Source organism: Lucilia sericata, unplaced genomic scaffold (assembly GCF_015586225.1).
Source record: "Lucilia sericata isolate MDLA Ls3-8-SP2 unplaced genomic scaffold, ASM1558622v1 Contig000420F_arrow, whole genome shotgun sequence".
Lineage (NCBI taxonomy): Eukaryota > Metazoa > Arthropoda > Insecta > Diptera > Calliphoridae > Lucilia > Lucilia sericata.
In genome coordinates, this window is record NW_023994437.1 from 95,294 (window position 1) to 119,634 (window position 24,341).

The 24,341-nt window shown below is 27.5% G+C and overlaps 1 protein-coding gene across 3 annotated transcripts in view; it reads left to right on the top strand.

The window, feature by feature from the left end:
* The window catches only part of LOC119604719 (serine-rich adhesin for platelets), a 75,586-nt gene that overhangs the window by 28,725 nt on the left and 22,520 nt on the right, over positions 1-24,341 (top strand). For all 3 annotated transcript variants that reach the window (XM_037957514.1, XM_037957515.1, XM_037957513.1), the window contains exon 2: positions 10,584-10,738. In XM_037957514.1, coding sequence (XP_037813442.1) covers positions 10,710-10,738 — 29 coding nt within the window. In that variant the 5' untranslated portion in view covers positions 10,584-10,709. The remainder of the gene's footprint in view (positions 1-10,583; positions 10,739-24,341) is intronic.

Here is a 24,341-nt window from a genome sequence, read left to right on the forward strand (position 1 = left end):
GCATTTCAGGTGACGATATATTTTTAAATAAAACAATACACAAACCAAAATAGTAGTTTTTTAAATGAATGGCAATTTATTTAGATTTTTTATTTCCTACGTGTGATTTCTTGTATTTGTGACCTTAAAGTGGGTTAAAATAAATCAGACAATGTCCTCTAAAAACCTTGGATATTAGAAATTATAATAACAAAATACCGTCAATCGATTCGTTCAAATATTATGAAGATGATCATTGATTTTCTCCACCAACAAAAGTTGAAGATATACTAATATACATACATCATCGATAGATGTTGTTTTTAGGCGTTTTAGGAGAGTATAGTTTTGTTTATGTGTACATAACTTTTTAAAAATAAAAAGGTTTCGATTCAATGGTTTTTGTAGACATGACTGCTTTCCATACTAGTTTGAAAATAAATAAACAATTATGCTAATGCATAATTGGAATTGAATAAAAAGCTTTTAAACTTACCATTGGCTTCAAATTTTAATTTAAGTTTTCTTTAAAAGAAGTTTTTGGCTCTGGGTGAAAATCGCCAAAGAAGTTAACAGTTTTCATTTTACAAATTTATTTCTATAAATTGTTTTCATTTCCTAACTAAAAACTTAAAAAAATTCAGTTATAAATTTAATTTTTTAATTTTACTGTTTATGCGTTACTTTTTACTACATATTTAAATATGTTGTGAAATTTTTTCTTTTGAAATTTATTGAGAATTTTTTTTTATCAAATCTAATCTTTAATAAATATTTTTTATTACTTTTAATGTATGTTTGAGTATGTATGTAGATGAGTAAGTTGCTAAAATGATTTTGGGCATTTTTGAATAGTTGGAGCCACATAGAATACACGAATAGCTTAACGTTGTGTTTGTGAAATTTATATTATACACTAATTGTCATATGCAAAAACGATTATTAAAGTTAACAATAGTTTACTTCAACCTTTTCCATATAAAAACACATTTAAATAACCATTATTAACTTAATAATGGTTTACTAAGCATCTTTTCTATACAAAATTCCTATATTAAACCATTAATAACTAATTGATTGACTTCTAAATATAAATATCAGTGATCCCCAGTTTACTTAATATAGCGGTTTTAAAACTATAAAACAACGTATAAACATTTTCAAATTAAGAATTAGTAACTTTTTGGAATATTGTTATTAAGAATATTTTAGAAATTACAAAGTTTTAAAAAATTTGCAGAAAAATTAATATATTTTATATTAATTGCGAGATAAAATTAATTATGGTAAAGAATGTGGAATGCACCATAAATATATTTACATACATATGTATGTATATATGTAAATAATAAATTTTAACAATATATTCACAAAGCTATACGTTTTTTATTTAATTCAATAAATTGTCGAATTTCTCCAAAAAAAATTAATATAAGCCACACTTATGCATTTTACGAATTGCATTTGAATATATTTAAATATAATTCTGTTGCCAATGTTGCTTTGTTTATTTATAGCCATGTTCGGAAACACATAAAAAATGTTTGTGGGTCGTTGAAAGAATTGTTAGTATCATTTTAGCAAACCCCACGATTCGATTTAAATACAAATTATTCCTATTATAATTTAAAAATACAAAAAGTCAAATTTTTACCATTGGCTTCAAATTTTAATTTAAGTTTTCTTTAAAAGAAGTTTTTGGCTCTGGGTGAAAATCGCCAAAGAAGTTAACAGTTTTCATTTTACAAATTTATTTCTATAAATTGTTTTCATTTCCTAACTAAAAACTTAAAAAAATTCAGTTATAAATTTAATTTTTTAATTTTACTGTTTATGCGTTACTTTTTACTACATATTTAAATATGTTGTGAAATTTTTTCTTTTGAAATTTATTGAGAATTTTTTTTTATCAAATCTAATCTTTAATAAATATTTTTTATTACTTTTAATGTATGTTTGAGTATGTATGTAGATGAGTAAGTTGCTAAAATGATTTTGGGCATTTTTGAATAGTTGGAGCCACATAGAATACACGAATAGCTTAACGTTGTGTTTGTGAAATTTATATTATACACTAATTGTCATATGCAAAAACGATTATTAAAGTTAACAATAGTTTACTTCAACCTTTTCCATATAAAAACACATTTAAATAACCATTATTAACTTAATAATGGTTTACTAAGCTCTTGTTCTATACAAATTCCTTATATAACATTAATAACTAAATTGATTGACTTCTAAATATAAATAAGTGATCCCCATTTTTACTATATAGCGTTTTAAACTATAAAACAACGTATAAACATTTTCAAATAAGAATTAGTAACTTTTGGAATATTGTTATTAAGAATATTTTAGAAATTACAAAGTTTTAAAAAATTTGCAGAAAAATTAATATATTTTATATTAATTGCGGATAAAATTAATTATGGTAAAGAATGTGGAATGCACCATAAATATATTTACATACATATGTATGTATATATGTAAATAATAAATGTTAACAATATATTCACAAAGCTATACGTTTTTTATTTAATTCAATAAATTGTCGAATTTCTCCAAAAAAAAAAATTAATATAAGCCACACTTATGCATTTTACGAATTGCATTTGAATATATTTAAATATAATTCTGTTGCCGATGTTGCTTTGTTTATTTATAGCCATGTTCGGAAACACATAAAAAATGTTTGTGGGTCGTTGAAAGAATTGTTAGTATCATTTTAGCAAACCCCACGATTCGATTTAAATACAAATTATTCCTATTATAATTTAAAAATACAAAAAGTCAAATTTTTAGAATCATACATTTGCAATCTGACATATGACTATAGAGTGTTATAGATTTTGTAAAAATAGGAGAAATAATAATTTGAACAAGTAAGAATGTATAGTCAGGAATGGCCGACCAAATGATTACTTTTAATAATAATGTTAAAGTTTTTATAAGTGAGATCTGGATGATTTAAATGTTTTTTTGAAATGAAACTTTTATTTTCAACACCCTTCGTTTGATCTACTGCAATGTACATAATAAACATTTTCGTTCCTTTATTCTCTTTAAAATATGCCATATAACAACAAATTTAAAGATTTTATAAAAAAACAGTAACACAAAATAAAAAATATAAAAAATCAACAACAACAATAAATAGAAACAGTAAAAATTAAAAACAAAAAAATTTAAATGCAAATTAAAAAAATTCTAAATAAAAACAGATAAACATGTTGTTATGCCATTCATCCACACGCCATAAACATCTACAATTGTATATGGACGTTCGACGTACACCAAATGAAATTATATTTAAAACAAAAAATATTATGCGATTTAATTATGGATTTATTTTCAAGATCATAACAAATAATACATACTACAAGAACTTTAAAAGGTAACACTTGACACACTGGAATGTATTTGCTATCACATTAAAGGCTTCCTAGGCTGCCATAAGTGTATAAATAACTTTAACGGACCAGAAAATGTAGCTATGGCAGTCTTTAAAAAATTTAAAATAAAATTTAAAAAATATGACATCACAAAATATGTATAGTTTCTTCTGTTATAATATCTCGAGTTACGGCTTTCATGAAGAAAATAGAACTAGAAACTAAAAGTGATTAACTGGAAAGAACAAATTTCGAAAGAGAAATGACAAGAGATAAGTTTCTACCTTATACTTACTAAATAGCCAATTGATTCTCCTAATAGCGCATGAAAAATGGCTTATAATTATAGTTAGTTTTAGGACCTGTTTTTGGTCACGTTACAAACATTAGCACAAACCCATAATACCCTCCCCACTATAGTGGTGTAGAGTATAAAAAGGGCTACTTAAAGTCGCCTAGACTTATATTGTTTTGAACTTTGTCTGTACTTTTTTATTGTTTTTATGGTGATAAGCGCAACGAATCAAATAAATTAAATACATATAAATAAAGCTAAAATCAATATGCAAAACAAGTTTTACTGTTTGTTGTTAACATTTCACAATTGTTTAAACTCCAATGAAGACAGAATGGTTTCAGAAATTCACAAAATTAAAAACATGGCTCTTCGGACCAGTAGGTGTTTCGTTGTAGTTGCTTAGACCCTTATTTTTTCTAGTATTCACCGTTTTAAAGCGATAACAGTGTTAGCTTTACGTTGGAATAGATAGCGCTTCCTTGTTTAGTTGCAGTTGTTAAATGCGGGTACAGTGTGTATGAAGCTTTTTCGCTTGAGTATATAATTGAGAGGCAATACAATTAATATTCCAAAAACGTTTTGAACTTCTCTTTCTTTTAATTTTTCAGTTATTTTATCGGCTTGCAAACTTGCGTAACCATTGTTAGAATGAATTTCATTAAAAAATATTTCATTTTATTTTGTTATTTTCAATATAGTTTCCAACACAAAATTTTAACAATAATATTTATACGCGGTGTCGCTCAATGTTTTAAAATTGAAATTAAAATATACGTGCAATTAAAAAAAAAACTAACTAAAAACCATAATTGCTACATATTTTGTTGAAGAAAAAGTATTATTTTCGTTATTTCTGGTACTAGGAAGCAATTGTACAATAATATATCATGAAGAAAAAGTTTCCTTTTTTAATTTTTAAATCGTTTAACTGACCTCAATTTTTCAACAAATATTTAAAACTGAAAATTTAAAAGTCTAGCAGAGAAAAAACTTGACATACATACTCTCATCTTATTTAAAATATTGTTTTATACATATGTATGTATATAATGGAAAATAAACAAAATTCATTTCAGTATTGAATTGTACAGAATAAAAAATAAAAAAATATAACAATAATAATATAAATATAATAATACATAAATACATTAAGGTTATAACGTTTATACAATTTTTGAAAATTTCAAATCGGTCCTAACAATTTCACAAGAGTATAAAGTTTTCAATATTTACTCAAACAAAATTTAAAAATTTTTTAATACAGAATAGGAATTTTTCATTGTTTGACCCATGACATTTATAATGTGAAAAAGCAAGAATTGGGGCTTCGGTTAATACCTCTTCCAATTTTAGTACCCAAACATGTAGATTAAACTATTAAAAATTCATGTAAATTTATTTGTGAATGTTTTTAGAAAATCGATTTGCCGCGGAAGGTTTTTGCACAAAAATGACCCGAGAAAGGGGTTTTCGTTATTAGAACAATACTGGCTAACACGTAGTGATAGAGCCTAATTTTAGTTATTACCCTAATGTACATACATATATATATATATTTATATTACTTAGTGAATTTTGTAAATAATTTTAATATTTATTTTACTGTACGATTACAACGTTACCAAGTTTAATTCTTTGAATCAATAATTTATATGTATTCGTAGTTCGTTTTTCATCTTCATTATTGACAAAAAGTTTATGTAAATAAATTAAACATTTGTATAAATATACATTATTTTAGTTAACTTATTCAAATAATTAAAAGTAAATTCTCTTCAGTAGAGCGCACACAGAAATAAAAAGAGGGAAGTAATTCTATAACTTCGTAAAGGTTTCGAAGGTAAAGTCTACTAGCTATACCCCGTGTGCTTTGCTACCCTAAAATCAATGTATATAAAAAAAACACTTTACGATTTTGAAGATTCTAACTATAATAGTTTTTCAGATATACATTTTTTACATTTGCAAGTTCGCCAATTTTTCCAAACGTAAATTTAAATGTGAATGTAACCTATAAAAATTTTGAATAATATAATAATAATCATATGGGAGATGCCAAGGTCCCATTGAATGTATGCCGATTTTTTCTCTAAATGTTCACATAAATGTCATAGTTTTTCATGTACAATTTTCTACCTCTAATAGTTTCTCAGATATATGAATTTTTTTATTCATATTGGGAGTTTCCAATATGCTAGTCCACCAATTTATTACCCATTGATGTCAAAGGATTTTTGCTCTAATAGTTTCCCATACATACGATTTTTTCTACTTATTTCATATGGGAGGTACCAACATACCAACACAACACGCCCACTATAGCCATTCCGCCCATTTTATCCAAAAATATTGTCCATACGAAATTTGAGGACTCCAACTCTTGCAGTTTGGCACGTCGACCACTTGAAATTTTTAAGTAAAAAGTAGCCTATAGTTCATTCTAGACATACAGGAAGACACTGTGAAAATTACAGGTCCAGCCGTTTAGCTGTCTATAATGTCCAAACAAACATATAAACACACATTCATTTTTATACCCACCATCAAAAAAGATGGGGGGTATATTGATTTTGTCATTCCGTTTATAACACATCGAAATATTGGTCATAGACCCACAAAAGTATATATATTCTGGGTCCTCATTAAATTCTAGGACGATCTAGCCATGTCTGTCCGTCCGTCTGTCTGTCTGTTGAAAGCACGATAGAGTCCGAATGGAAAGAGCTAGAGGGTTGAAATTTAACATAAATATTTTGTATAACTAAGGTTTGTTTGGTATTGAAAATGGGCAATATCGGTCCACGTTTTCGAACGCCCCCATACAAGTGGCCCCTCAAAAAGCAGCTTTAACAGCCATATCTTGCTTAAAAAATACAAATATAGCAAAGAAATTCGACATAAGTAAGTTCCTTATGATCCAAAATCACTATGCAAAATTTTATGAGGATCGGTCCATAATTGACCCTACACCACCCCCCTCCCCCCCTATATAAGGTCCCCTTCAGAAAATTACTTTAACGCTTATAAATGGCCTAAATATACGAGTATATAGATGAAATTCGACATAAGTAAGTTTCATTCGAGTCAAACGAGGTGTGATGGTGGGTATATAAGATTCGGCATAGCCGTATATAACACTCTTACTTGTTATATATATAGATGTAGGTGCCACGCCCCCTATTGCTAGTCTTCCAATTTTTTCACCAAATAATCATATGAATGCCAAAATTGTCCATAAAAAATTTGAGGACTCTAGTTGTTCTATGTTCCGAGATATTCGACTTTTGAAATTTAAAAATAAAAAGTAGCCAATAGTTCCTTCCAGATATAGGGGAACATACACTGAAATTTTCAAGAAGATCGCATCAGTGGTTTAGCCTCCTATAAGATACAAACAAATAAACAAACATACATTGATTTTTATATATATAGATGTGGAACGACTTCCATGAATTTTGTAATTGTCAAACATTTTAAACATTTTTAAATAATTTCCAAAATTTCCTATTCACAGGGGTCCCCAAAATAGGACACCTATTCACAAACAAATAACAGACGTGTTTTTTATTGTGTTTTTTGAAATTGAAAAGTAATTATATAGGGATATAGGGGGACATACACTGAAATTTTCAAGAAGATCGCTTCAGTGGTTTACAAATAAACAAACATACATTGATTTTTATATATATAGATGTGGAACGACTTCCATGAATTTTGTAATTGTCAAACATTTTAAACATTTTTAAATAATTTCCAAAATTTCCTATTCACAGGGGTCCCCAAAATAGGACACCTATTCACAAACAAATAACAGACGTGTTTTTATTGTGTTTTTTGAAATTGAAAAGTAATTAGTTAAAAAGCTAATATAACTAACTACATTTCATTACGTATACATTGGCACTTTAACTCTCTGATGTTTAATAAGTACAAGTCATTACTAAGATTTTGCTAGGTACTTAATTTATTTTAATTCACACTATATCCTAATTATAATTTCATTTCTGGTATCTTATCTGTTTTCAAAAATCCTAATTAGACACAAAACTAAATATGACGAACACGTTTCATGTTCAAGAAAAGAAACTTGAAATAAAAATACCCATTCTTTAGAAATTACGCAACTCCTGAGTTCACTGTTAAAATGTTACAAAGAAAATGTATAAATAAATATGTACAAACATCAACAGAAATAACATAGGAAATAAAATTATAAAAAAAAAATACTAAAAACGTGATTAAAAAATTTAAAAAAGAAACTTCGCTTTTACACAGAAACTGGTTATATTTATTAGATACTTCAAACCAACGTTTTGTAATAGAATTTAATAATAAAAGCACAAAACACAGCCAAACAGTCAGCAAACTTCATAAAAACATTCAATATTTTAACCAGAGAAAATACTTGTGTGTACCACTACTACATACATACTTATTTTATTTGTTTTTGTTTTTTTCAACACGAAAATTCTTTAATAAAGAAGGAAATAATAACAAGTAAGATTATTATATTCGTCAGTACCCACCACCAAAAAATGTGACGTGTTAAAAATGATTACCGACTCTAATACGGGCTTCGATTTTTCTGCATTTTATGCGTAAACATTTATCTCGCTCAACCATTTTTGTTAATTGTAAATTCGACATTGCTAGGGAACAAAACAAATATACATATTTATTAGTGTCCGACCGAACGTTCGGGTACGGGTTCGGTAAAAAGTGAGGTTCGGTCAATGTTCGGTGTTCGGCGAAATTTTGACCGAACGCCGAACTTTTTATAAAATGTTTTTTATCATATTTTTATATCATCAAAATGTTTTAAAAATGCTGAAAATCATGTCTGCCAGTCAGTCAGTCTCTTGAAAGAACGATAGGACCTAAACTATTGTTGCAGTTTGATTGGTATTCAAAATGGACAAAATCGGTTTACATTTAGACATGGCCTCCATATAATGTTCGCTTTAGAAAATTACTAACGTTCGTAACAGGCTTAAAAATACTAGTATTTTTATGAAATTATACTTAAATTTTTTTATGGACTAACCTTTCATATAAATTGGCAAATTGAAATTTGCGAATTGTGTTAAGTATTGTATATATATTTTTTATTTTTTTAAAAACTAATTTTACTGATTCGATACATATTTAAAACGAAATTTTGATCACATTGGATCATAATATCATGTATAACAATATTATGATAAATACAAAATATCAAATGATGAAATATTTTCACGGTATTTAATCATGATATTTTAAAATTATTACAATAACGAAATATGTTAGACTACAATCATAATATGTTGCTATCACAACCATGTTTTTCGATACATATTTAAAACGAAATTTTGATCACATTGGATCATAATATCATGTATAACAATATTATGATAAATACAAAATATCAAATGATGAAATATTTTCACGGTATTTAACCATGATATTTTAAAATTATTACAATAACGAAATATGTTAGACTACAATCATAAAACCATGTTTTTTCTCAGCGTGCTCTTACAGATAATTATATCATTGTCAATAAATCGTTTAAAAACCAAAAATAAAAAGTATTATTTTTCATTTAAAAAAATTTCGTGTTCACCGAACTTTAAAAACCGAACAAAGTTCGGGTTCGGCCGAACTTTCAAATTTACCGAAGTTCGGTGTTCGGTACCGAACGAAATTTTGAGTTCGGTCGGACTCTATTATTTATGTTTATCCGATATATGGTTATCAGGGCAGGAATTTCTTTGCAAATGTATATTTGTGGTCAGTAACTCAAAATAACTTGTAACTATTTTTCTATTTGAATTAATTTGTTGTTGCATATTTTTGCATATATTGTTTAAATGCATAATTTTACATATTTTTAAAATTTTTATTAAATATTATATGTTTTAATTTTTCTAACCTATTGAAAATGTGTAATATCGGTCCATGAAGCCGTACATTCCGAATAGGAATTTTAAGCTCTTAATTATGTTAAATAAACTAATATCTCTACAAAACTCAACACAACTAAGTTTAAATTAATCCTGAATTATACTGCTGTCTTTCATCGTAATCGAAGCTATTTTGACCCTAGCCATCATACTAATAACAACCTTTAGTTTTAATACCGCCCCAGTACAACGGTTATACATATAAAGATAAATCTATTCGCCATAGAAAAAATTTATTAAATTTCTCGGAATTAAGATGAAATTCAACATGATTTTTTTATAATAAATTATATATAAAATATAATTATAATTGATATGGGCAATTTCGTGTCAAGTGACCCAACTTTTAAAATCGATATCTTCCGATTTGGATGAAATTTACACCAAGGTGAGTACTATTCTATAGTAGGCCAGACACAAACTTTCAGCTCCTTTGGTCCTGCAGTTCTTGAACGATAGTGAGCTGTCTTACCTACTATCCAATAGTACTAACTATGATGCAAAATTCACCCAAATCGATTCTTTGAGTTGGGCACTTGACACGAAATTGCCCAAATGTAATTTATTTTTAAGTGCATATTTTCCCGTATTAAATATTTCATACGCACCACTTGATAGGTATGCTTACAAAACAAATCTGTTGTATATTCAATTAGTGGGTAAAGTCGTTTAAGTAGGCTTTTCGTTGAAATTTTGAATATACATACATGTAACCATGAATTGTTGAAACTGTATTTCGTGTCAAAGTAAAATCATTAAAAGATAAAGCAAACGTTAAAGTCTACTGATGTTAAAAAATATAACATATTTTTTATCATAACGATATTTTGACAGTTCTCATACAAACATTATTTTACCCAGCAGTAGGTTGAGATATTAGGCCCTAGAATTATTGTATAAAAAATTATTTTTTTGATATTCTTCTTTCCATTTAAGTTTTAAAACAAACATGTATTTTTCTCTTTTCAGTTGAAATAATTTGTGTAAAAAGTGTTAAATTAAAAAAGTTTATCGTTTGTGTTTATCAATAAACAGTCAACAGGAACTAAACGGGCTTATCTAACGCTGCAGCTAACAGATGAGCCCCATCACCACATGTCAATTGCTGCAGCCGAAAATGCAGGGTAAGTTAAATTAAAACCGACAAAATATTGTTGTACTCATTGAGAAATATTTGTTAAATTCTTTACAAACTATTGTAATGTGCTCTTCTAAGTTTTTGTTCTAAACAAATCATGGAAAGACGAAATCAAAGATAATATGACCCCGCGTTGCAATTTTTGTGCTCGCTATTGTATATTAAAATTTGTATGAAACATACTTCAATTTTACTGTTAAACAGTAAGTTTTTAATTGGTAGTAATTATTTGGTTATTTGCCATTTGAAATTTAAACATTTTAATTATTCGATCGATTAATCGAGAAAAATTTATCGATTAACCGATCGATAGATCGTTTGAATACCCTAATATTGATACAACTATTGCTTTAGTTACATATATGTACATATAGCCGCCACTGTTGTCTATTTTAATGCACGAATACGTGCTGCATCACTGTACATACATACATACATTTGTCTGAAATTTATTTAATATTTTCTAATTGTAATCATCGAAAGTGAAAGTTTATTTATTTTTTTTACAACAAAAACATAATATTTGTTGTGCTTTGAATAGAAATATAAAATAACTAAATTTAATTAATTGTTTATAGTAGTTTAGTTTTTGATATTGTAGTTTGGTTTGTGTATTGTGTTTTAATTGACAACAAACGGACAACAATGAAAGCAACATCACTATTAACCACAATAAAACTACAGATGCAACTAGTGGGAGGTGAATAAAGTTGTAGAGAATTATTATTTGAGAAAAGGAAAAAGCGATATTTGTTAAATGTTTGTATTTTATAAATATAAAGTTATTAAGAATCACAAGAAAATATATCTTTATCTTATACTTATAAATTCTCCGGAGTGATGTGTATGTGCCATATTAGGTTATTACTTTAAGGGGTTAAACAGAATAGTATTAGCATACGCAGACCATATTTTCTTGTGATGTTGTTAACAAAAATAATGGAAAAAATGGAAACATAAAACAGATCGACACTATCTATACCTAATAAATTGATTTGATGAATTTTTTTGTAAATTAAACGTAACAATACACATCAAAGTAGGTCTTTTTAAAATTGAGTTTATTTAATATGTTTTTACTATTTATATATAAAATAATTAGACCGTAACTAATAACAGCCTTTAGTTTTAATATTGCTACCTCTCTAACAAGAAAATAACTATGTGTAATAAATAAAAATATTTAATGTTTGAAAATCATGATCATTTTTTTTCAAAGCAGCAAGTTTTTGTCGCCGTCTTCAATTACAAAACGTGTTGTATGTCTTTGGTTAAAAACACAAATAAATTTAAAAATTTAGTTTTGGATTTCAACATTAAACCAACCTTAACCATAAAAATAATTACATTGAAAACAAGAGAGTGGGAAAGAGAAAGAATTTAAAGAAAAAAATCCAGACGCAAACGGCCCTATCTAACATTTTTAAAATTTTACAGGAAAAGTTTGTTTCTATCAACGCGATTTATTCGTAGTAAATAAACAAATTGTTTAATAGTGAAACCTATCAGTTGTTATAATAGTTGACAATGGCATATATAAAATGGATAAATTGGACTTTTTACCTTTAATATTGCCTTTGTAGATAAGGCCTTTTGTTTTTTGTCAATAAAATCGCTAATTTTGGTTGGAGGAGTCCAATTTTTTGTGTGGATATTTGTTTTGATGCAATACAATCGATTTAGAATTTTTGGTTAGTTATGGCCGTTTGGTATTGATATGTATTGAATAATAAATTATTCTTATATATTTGGGGATGAGTCAAAGGATAATAGGTCCTAATTTAAGGTTTTTCAATTTTTTCATGTTTCACGCAAAGATACGCTTTCAATAACGTATCATCAATTTTGCTGCTAGTTCAAAAATATTAAATAATATATTTTTTTGTAATTGCACATAAATGTTCCATAAGCCACTTCGAAGGAAGACCTTCATTAAATTTAAGTGCACATTTAAAGAACCAAAGTACTATGGGTATGTTAAATTTCAGTAGTTTTCTGAATTGCCGTACATGAAGATTTTTGGGGTTAAAAATGTTTTATTAAAGCCAAAAATAGCTTTAAATTCTTACTTTGTAAACTTTAGGTTTATTTGACAAATATTTCTTATGTTTTTGGTTCATTTCTATTTAAATAAAGTATGTATTAAACGAATAAAATATACTATGTAACTTATAAAATCCAACGGGATAGGTACATATGTGTGTATATAAAATCTATATTTTATTTTCTTCAATTATTGGGTCTATGTTTCGAATACGAACCTAACACTTAATTGTCTGCTGTTGAATTTGTTTTGAGTAAATTTTTATTCATACTTTCGTTTTCAATTTTTGTTACTTTTCATTTTATTCATTTGAGAAAGAAAATACAACAAGTAAAAACTGTGGTGATAAAATAGAAAATGAAAGTGAAAGTAGGCCATATAAAATTACCATCATCGTAACAGACAACAACGAAATATTTACGTGATGAGTAGTGAAGTAAAAATAAAACCGAAATAATTTAAACTTTGCTTATTTATGTGTATACATGGGCCATTGAAAATAAATAGGTATAGAATCTAATATAAACTTGACGTACACAACATACAACCAAGCTACTTTCAAATATTTAACTGAACATGTTAAATGATCAAAAATTCAATATAACATATTTTAAATATAACTAAAGTTGTTCCGCACTTTTATTCTCAGGGATTATATTTAAAAAATGGGGTCTCCACAAAAATTATTTCAACAAACATACAGACGGACACTACTTACTAAAGATTGAAACATATTTATAAATAAAGTCGAAGTATCCAGTTTTGCACGTTTTAAAAAAATTTTGATTTTTAATATTTTGTGCAAAGTCCTTTTGCTTTTATGACACTTTTCATACGTTTAGGCGTACTTTTGACCAAGGTCTCAATGGTCCGGTGCGGAATACTAGACCACTCCGTTTGTATTCTCGACCAAAGTTCTTTAAGATTTCTTGGCGCATTATCGAATTGCGCAAGACGTTTTTTTAACAAAGCCCATAAATTTTCAATTGGATTGATTTCCGGACATTGAGTTGGCTATTGCATCGTTTGAAAATTCTGCGCTGAAAGCCAATTCTTTACGATTTTTGCCGTATGCTTCGGATCCCCATCCTGTTGGAGTATAACCTCTGACTCTGGATATGCACATTCTTCCACAAAATCTGGAATATTGGATTGAAAATGCTCAAATAATCCTCCTTTTTCATTATAGCATCTAATTTTACTGAAGAACCGAGATTCTACCAAGTGAAACAAGCCCACACAATCAGACTACCACCCGCTTGTTTCACTCTTTTGTTTTACTTGGTGCTTTTTTAAGCTTTCATAAGGGCGGTGCCAGTAATATTCCTTGCCATCAGACTGAAAACGATTAGTTTTCGTTTCATCGGACCATACAACCCTTCATCGGACCATATAACCCTTTTCCAGTCATCAACACTCCAATTTTTGTGGTTCTTGCTAAATTTAAGACGATCCTTCACACTTTTTTCTGATAACGCTGGTGTTTTCTGCTTTACGGCTGATATAAGGCCAATTCTACGAAGAGCTCCCCGGACTGCCCATTCACTTAAGGACTTATTTATGGCGACTATAGCCTGTTTTTTGTATTTTTACCTGTTTGGATGTCAATAAACGCTCCATAGTTCTGGCATCTCTCTCCGAAAGCAAACACGATCGACATTTCTTAACTTCTGGTGTGCTCATATTTTTCTTTTTCGCACTTGTAGCACTCTTCGGTGACATTTTTAAATAAAACCTAAAGTGTTCCGACAAAAATAATTAATTCTGTATTAGTTATCATTTAAAAATGGGACGTCTACAATCAAGCACAAAAATAAAATTTTTCAATTCTTCATCTTTTAAATATATAAAGGATTGATTTCATTTTAAAAAATGGTTAATGTTTCATACCGGGACACTACTTTATGTCATAATTTTTTGTAATTCTCGCATCGAGAAAATCTGTCGATCATCATGATCATCTTGTGTAAAACAGGGTGAATACAAGAAATTTAAAAAGTTCTTATTAAATTTTAAGGAGAACAGTTTAAAAATAATCTGAGTCACACTGTTAAAAACTGGAAGACTATTATATTTTAAGTTCTTTCTCGATTCGAGAAAATTACAGAAACGAGGTACTCATCACAGAAAATTACTGTCAACATACAATTCTCTAGATATATTTGTTCAATTCTAATTTGTTTTGTAAGTTCACACAACTCTTCGTAGTTTTTATTGATCCAAGATGTAAGAAGTAAACATTTTCGAAATATTTTGTAATAAAAAATCGCAAAATTAAAAATATTTTTTGCTTATGTGATAAACATTTTATTGTATCGTATTTGAGGAATAAGCTATCCATTGTGACATATCTCAAGGCAAAAATTATTATCATTATTATTTAACTTTTCTCAGAAAATCTCCTTTCCAAAATATATGATAAATTTTTTTACTCTTGTTTTCCGCGGCCGGTTTTCTTCTGTCTGCGACCTCCAAGTACGTCATTCATGCTGAATTCCGCGACCGCGTAATTTATGGCGTTTATGAATGTCTTCAAAGCTGTCGTATACGAGGGCTGATCTAATGGATCCTGCACATATCTGCATATGTTAATTTGTAGGCAGCCCGTTAAAGTCCTTAGGTATGTCCTTGACTGGAAGGTTGTGAAGTTTGCGAACAAGGTGTAAACACTTAAAAAATTGTCCATGAACTTCTTTTCATTAATATTTTCAGTAACTTTCAAAATTTTAATACAAAAAAAAAATACCTCAGGCTTACGGACTTTCTATTACATGCTTAGTAAAACCATATAAAATTGATAATTCATTTTTTTGAATTATCTCAAAAAATAAATGAATAATATTTTGCATTAGAAAATTTCAAAGTGCTTTTTTCTGTAAAATAAAATTTGACAATGTGAAAAGGAGGGCCATTTTATCTACGGTTATGAAAGGATAAATATAAAAAATGAAAAATACTTTCTTCAGAAGAATATTGGTATGTTTTACTTTTACTTGATACTCATAAAATTATTCTAATCTAAATCTAAATTCATTAAAAAAATAGAAAAGGGCGATGGAATATCAAATGCTCTTACAACGAATAAAATTTTTGTGCAATAACTTAAAATTTGTTATTGCTAATTTTCCGAAAATTTGGCCAAATGCTTCGGCAAAATAGATGTAAAAATGTCCCCAAAAAAATTATTTTCTGGGCAAATACCTTAACTTTGTTCGTTTTTCAAAGTTCGGTGAACCCGATCTTTTATTATATTATTCTGTAAGAGGGTAACGATCTATTAAGTACCAATTCCTTTGAAATTCTTTTTCATAAAAAATGTGTATTTTTCATAATAGTAATTGTATTTTTAAGCAAGTATGTATGTATGTGCATTAAAGTAATTTTGTAAAGCCATGTTCAAATGTGGACTGATTTTGTCAACTTTCAATACCAATCATAAATTGTTTCTAGAATAGGTATATATTTTTATGGGCCCATGATAAATATTTCGATGTGTTAAAAATTGTATTTAAGATTTATTATATACATGATTCCATAGTTTGTTTCTTCAAATAATTTCGGTAAAAATTTCGTCGAACACCGAACATTGTCTGTTTATATTTCGCCCAGTTCCCCACTAAGTATTCATATCGAAAACTTCTAATCTAAAATTGTATAACCTAATTTTGGGAGGTGACACGCCCATATACTATACTATTATTATGGATGTCATATTTATCTGGGAACATTTGAAAATTCTATACGTATACAGATATACGAAGTTTTGTTTTTAATTCATTATGGGACGTTGGTTATAATTTTATCACGTACTGTATGTGTGCATTTAGAAAGAAATGGAATAATAAATATTGATGAAAGTAAGAAAAATCATTAGCATATTTTAAAGCCATGTTATTAGCAAAACATCATGTACAAGTAAAAATAACACGCACCGAATCAAACGATACCAACTAATATTTCATCTAACCTATCAATCATTCATCGTTTGCATCCAAAGCAATCATCCTTGTATGTATCTATAATAAAAAGTAAATGTTGGAAACCATCATGTTGTTAATTTGTTGTAAAAACAATATTATTGTTGTTGCTATTTATGTCATTTGAAAAATAAAAACTTTAATGTAAGTAACAGTCGTGTAGACATTTACGCAGAAGAATCAATCAATGCCTTTAACGGCAACAGTTCATCCCATACCCTTTAAATTTTTCAAATTAATTGAAGAACCGATTTGTAGGTTTGCCCTATGTCAGCGTTATGAATATTTTGTTTTTTTTCCTCAAAAGTTTCAGTTGTTACCTAAGAATCCTTAGCGATTCAATGAAAAGTTTAAAATCCCTATAACAGCTTAGTAACAAAACGAATTTTTATTAAGACCTCAATATTTATTGTCACGACATCTCAGTTGTGCGTATGTACATATTATTTATACAGTAGAATACGCATATAATGACATATATCTATCTATTTATATAGATTGTTTGTTCGGACTACTTTAATTGGTGGTATGCCTCTGAAGGTCAAAATTCACGAATATCACGATGAAATTCTGCATAAATATCTTTAATGTAGACTTAAATCCCTCTACCAAAATTTATGAAATACTTGCCCTCATATAACCTCTCTTTCCGAAATTTACATTTTTGTCAACAAATTGTTAAAATATTTCGGAATTAATGCAGTAAATAACTTAAATGGTTTATTATTTAAAATTAATTAAATTTTTATATACTATGGTGTAGGGTATAATATGGTCGGCCATGACCGACTATACATTTTAACTTGTAGTTTTATTTAATTAATTAATATAAATCCTAGTAAATAATAAACAAATTTCATAAAAATCCGTATCTTATATACATATATAAATTTTAATAACATTTTAAGATAGTTTTTACATTAGAGATAAATTTAACTATTAAAATAAATTAAAAACAATTTTTTTTATAAAATATTACACATGTCCTTTTTTTGATTTATTGTATTTTTATTTCTCATAAAAATCTATTTTTTTATAATTAATTATAATATGTAGTTATATATATAGTAATATATATAATTGTAATAATGTACTAAAAACATGTAAATAAGATCTGTTTTGTGCTTTGCTTAATTCTTTTAACATTTACTAATAATTATACAATAGTTTATAATAAGAGGTCGTATTTAATAAATGTTCAAAGAAATTACAAAGTTTTATAAAATAAAAGTGTTTTACAAACATACAAATTCTGAAAACAGCTACATTTACCATTTGGTTGCAACATTTTGTATTTGGTTGAAAAAATTTGCATTTAGTTGCAAAAATTGCATTAGGTCACATTTTTTGCATTTTTGATCTTGCTTACCTATGTAAAAAAATATTTCCAACTAATGATTTTCGTAGTTGCAACGGTTTGCATTTAGTTGTGGTATGTTTTAACATTTTTGACCTCGTTTTCCTGTATAGAATGTTGTCAACTAATCATGTTCGCAGTTCTAATTATGAATGTTGCTCCCTGTTAACTTAATTGTTTTTTTTTTTTTTGAACAAGTGAAGAGGTTCGTCTGTTTTTTAAATCAAAATTAATATTCCTTTTCCCTACAGTCCCCTCTTCCAAACTTCCTTGTAAAAACACACCTATCAACTTACTTGTGATGGTTTAGATTTTCCAAGAAAGTACCTTTGAGGTTTTGGTATCTAATAAAACATAAAAACCTGTAAAAACACACCTATCAACTTTCCTCTGAATGTTTAGATTTTCCATTATTCAATGATTTTTCTTTATTTAATATTTAAACTTAATACTAATACATTTGTAATTTATAATAACAATAACATTATATTTATATATAATTAATTAAAATTAAAAAATTAAAATCCTAGTTAATAGCAAAAAAAAAAAAAAAAAAATACAAAAAAATTATTATCTTAATATATAAATTATAATAACATTTTATGAAAGTTTTTATATTAAAGATAAATTAATTATTTAATTAAATTAAGTTTTCAACTAATGAGTTTGTGCTGATGTTTGTAACACCCAAAAATATTGGTCCTACACCCTACACAAATCGGCACAGAATCACTTTCTGAGCCGATTAAGCTATGACCGTCCGTCTGTCTCTCTGTGTGTCCATGTAAATCTTGTGCGCACTCCGTCGCCATACAACCGGACCTTCCGATTTGTGACTTTTAGCTCACAAATACTTCAAATATACTATATTTCCAAAATTTGCACAGCTAAGTTTTATATAATTTGATTCGATTAAGCTATGTCCGTCGCAATTTTCAAGATAATTTGATGAAATTTGACACATACTCTTCTTTTCACCCAAGGACCGAAGCATATTGAAAATGGTTGAAATTGGTCCATTATTTCGCCTAGCCCCGAATACGTTTTTAGAGCTTATAATAATGTTAAATATTGTGCAATCTCTACAAAAATGGCAAATCGTAGTTTTATATAAGTTTTTATAAGACAAAACCCTTTCAAATTAATTAAGACATCTTTAATTTTTACATTATATTATAATTGCTCGATCAAGTTTTTGACATCAAAAACTGGATTTTTAGGTATTTTTTCTTTTTATATAGAGTATAAAATTTCTTAGAAGTTCGCTATATAAACTACCTTATTTGTTAAATGTTAAAAATTTACCTGTTCGTTATATCGGATTTTCGTTAAAGTGAGCTGCGTTATATCGGGATTTGCCTGTAATTTATATAATTTAATTTTAATAATTTTAACATGACAGCCACAGTGTCATGGCAATATTTTTACCGCAGTTAAAATCTGAATACATACCTACATATTAATGTACAAATATACATATGTAGGTATGTATTGTTTCAATTCCATTAAGTTTCCAATCTACATATGGTGTGTATCAATAACATAAAAGAAACATAATTAAGAATAATATAAACGACATAAATGCAAAACGTAAGCACAAAAAACCTACGTACATATGTATGTATGTATATGTCGCTCATTTACTACAAGACAAGCATAAGTCAAAAAACTTCTTTTTGAGTAAAACAGCTTTAAATGTTTTATAAGATTTTACTATTTTTTAAATAACTTTCAAACAGATCTCCGATCTAACTTGGGTTTTAGTTTTGACCTTTACAACAAAAAACTAAAACAAACTATCACAACGAAAATAGTAGACATTTTTGAAAATATACAAAACTGTATGAAAGGCGTTGAAAAAACACGAATTGGGGAGTATGCCAGTCTTGTAGTAAATGAGCGATATGTTTGATATGTATTATGTATGTAAATATTCTGTTAATATACATTGGTATGTATTTATCAATTCCGATGTTCTCAAGTTGTTGTTCTTTTTGTTTTATTTTTTATTTTGTAAAAACAAAACTTGCGACGCAGTACTTGTTTTGTAAAAAGACTAGAATGAAAAATATTTTCTACAAAAATTCATTTACGAAAAAAAATAAAGAGAAAAAGAAAATAGAATAAAAATAAAAAGAATACAAAAACAAAACAATTCAACACCGTAATACAAGAAAGCACAAAACACCAGAAAATTTTGTATCTGGCTTCTACATACATACTTATGTACGAATGTATATATTTAATACTCGTACATTTCGCTCTCATAAGCTTTTTTCCATTCGTTTTATTGTGTTTTGCTGGTTTTGTCGTATTTCTTTTACTCACACTAGAGTAGAGTGGAGAATTGTCAGTGAGTCGCGAGGACATTGACATTTTGCAATTTTGTTTCGTTAAAATTTTCGTTTCGATTCCAACCGTCTCCAATATTATTGGAGTTTTTGCCTTATTGTTCTGTTTTTGTTTTTCCTGTTTGTCTGTTCTTCACTTTGTTGTATTTTCTTTGCTGAAAAATACTCGAAACAGTAGATAGATACAAAGAAAAGAGAAAAATAAAAAAATTTAAATAAGCAAATGCGAATAGGTACTGTTTATGTAGAACTTGTTCCTAAATAATTAGGTATGTATGATGTTTTTGTTTTTCTACATGGCACTAGTTTATGCTGAATACAGCAATATTTTCAATTACATAAATGATATTGTTTGTTTACAATTCCTTTAGTACATATCTACAAACATATGGAATTATATTAAAATTTCCGTATAGTTTTTTTATACCCTACACCACTATAGTGGTGTCTGTCTGTGTGTCCATGTAAACCAAGGACGAAGCTTCTTTTAGAAAGTCCCTCTTTTATCAACAAATTGTTAAAATATTTCTGAATTAAGGTAAAAATTAAATATTATTAAAAAAATAATCAGCTTTTTTAACATAATCACTGGTGTAGGGTATCATATGGTCGGCAATGAACGACTATAAATTCTTTCTTGTTTATTTACTGAGTTTTTGATATAGATATGTATGTAGATTTAAACTCAAACCAAAATACGTAGTATGCACATTAGGGATATAACTATTGACATTCTTTACAAATATGCTAGTTGGCATATCATAGTCGAATAGAGTATTAAAAACTATGAGAAACTACATTATTATTTTTTCGCGGTTGGTTAAAAAGTTCACGCACAAAATGTCTGTCCGTCTGTTTTTTATAATCAGTTTTTTGAAGGTTCCATATGTCTTCGGAATCCAAATCTTAGATAATTAATTTAAATATGCTTTTAAGTGTTTAGTTGTTTAAAACCCGTAAAATCGGTCCATAAAAATGGGAGATATGGTCAAAACAAATATGATCAACAAATAATTTTTTATGGACTTTTTGATTTAGGGATGTAAAATAGTATATTTGCGAAAAATCAAAAGTTCGGAAATATAGGCAATGATGAGTCGCGATGTGACAAAAATATACTTCTAGGTAGAAATTCCCATATACCTATAAATATTTTAATCTTAAAATTAAAAAAATAAAAAATTAAAAAAAATTGGTTTATATTTGAAATTGGTGTTGGTGCGTGATGTTTTTGATTTCAAATGACCTAAAAAAATTATTTTCAATAATTATACAACATTGGCCATCTCGTGGTGGTATGCCAAAAATTTTGCCAAATTAGTTATATCCCTAATACACATAGCTACATATGAAGTTTCTTTTTAACAAAAAATCATTTGCCAATATTTTAATCTTTAACTATACGACTACATTAACTATTTTAAGTTTTTTTGACTCAGTAGATTTTTTACTTGGTCTTGTGATATAGAACAAAAGTAAAATAAATAATAATTTTTTTGAGTCAAAAAAGTGTAAAAAATATATTTCATAAAAGTAAAGGCGATTTAGTATTTTATTGTTTTTCCTTTTGCTTTCATAACTGCAGTCTGTCTTCCTGGCATCGATTCTACTGTTTTTTTTTTTTACGTCAGATGAAATTTTCTGCCAATCCTCCATTATAGCAGACTTCAGAATATCTATATTGTTAATTGTACTTTTTCGAATCTGGCGGTCCAGTTGCTCCCACAAATGCTCGATTGGATTTAAGTTCGGTGATTGGGGAGGATGATGCTGTAATTTAATATAGCGGTAGATTCGACATTTTTCACTATTTTTGCGGTGTGCTTGGGATCATTGTCTTGCTGGAAGACATTTGGAATAACCTTGCAACCCCAATTTCTTTACATGGCTTCTGTTGATAATAGAACCAATTTCACGAAAAGTTTTACCTTCATCCCGAAATTTTAATACAAGTTCTCTAACATTAAAGGATGTTTGCTTGTCCATTTTTAAAATTTACTTTCCACAAAAAGTATTTACTCTTTCATGCTTAAAATATCTTAATTGTTTAATTATAAAACACATATTTATTAGTTTGTAGAACAGAAATATATATTTTTTGCTGTTGTTTATACTATTCTAAAGTGTCTCAGTATAATAAATAATTATGTTAAATTCTACTAATTAATATAAATAAATCTCTTTATTATTAAAAAAATGTATTCGAAAAAATTTTATATAAAGCATAAAATATGATTATTGAATATAGGAATGGCTGTGTTTAAACTCTTTGTGTTTTTCAGAAACATGACTATGTGAACCTAGTATTAATGATTCTTGAATTCCGCTTTTCTCAATGTGATATTTTTTATTTGTTAATTTCAATTTGCAGATATGAAATGAAAACTCTTAATTTTTACTTTTTTTTCATTCGGCAGAAAAATAGTCCGAATCAATTAGAAACTCAAAAAATTTCCTTTAAAAATATGTATATGTACATACATATGTAGGTACATAATTATGTAAGTATGTATATATGTGAGTTGGTCGTTTTTATATTTTGTAAGTTTACAAACATTAGCAACAAATAAGAAACGAATAGGTACGAATGAAACAGCTTGTGGTCGTTTATGTTAGAAAAAACAATGTTTCTAATTATTAACGACAGTAACAATTAAAATGAGGGCTTATTCACGACCCTATCCCAACCGGCATTTTCCAGTTGTGTTTTGTGCTTTTCACTTTTTCATTCATATATTCATGATTTTTCTCGCCTTTGTTGTTGTGTAACAAATAATAACAAAAACAAATGAAAAACTGAGAACAAATTGAAAAGTATTATAAACGACGCAAATAGCAAAGTACACGAAAACGCCATGAAATCCAAACACCAATACCTTGACGAAATGAGATAATTGAGATGGCAAACGCTTTCTAGAGCGCCAAACCCTACAATGACAATGAAATCTTTTTGGAAATGAGCTTTGGTAGAGCGGGTGCTTGCCCATAATAGAAAATAAAATGAGTGGACTTAAACCAAGAGACTCAATATAAATCCTTCTCCAAGAGAATAAATGAAAGAGAATAAATATGTTGTAATTGTAAATTCAAACATTGTTACCATGTGTAAAAAATCCAATTTATAAGAATAAATATTTTTTCTTTTGAGGAAACATAAGTTTTATTCATTAATCAATTATGTACCTATATAATATATTTAGCGACAAACAATTTCAATGATTGAATATACAAATTAATAAATGAAATATAAAAATTGAATTACAATTATAATAAAGAGACAAATGCAATGGAAGGCAACGGAATGCAATGTTTAAGATGTAATATTATTATTAATACTTATTACTTTACGATTGGAAGAGAAGAAGGAGGAGGAAGACGAGGGAGGAGGAGGAAAGGAGGATGAGGAGTAGAGAGGAGGAGGAGTAGTATTATTATAGAGTATTATATGAGGTAGGAGGAGGAGGAGGATGTTTATTATGAGGAGTAGGAGGAGGATATATGAGGATGTTATTATTATGAGTATTATATTTTATTATTATTTATTATTATTAATTATTATTATTATTATTATTATTATTATATTATTATTATTATTATTATTATATTATGTATTATTATTATTACTATTATTATTATTATTATTATTATTTTATTATTATTATTATTACTATTATTATTATTATTACCTACATATAATTATCGTCAAAATAATAGCACAACTTCCTAGTTCGATTACCTCATTATAAGCTAATATTTTTATGCAATTTTGCAGTATGGACCCCCAAAAAATTGTTCTTATTAAATAATATTAATTAAAGTTAACAATAAGTACATTTCTAACCTTAAATCTTTCTGATGTA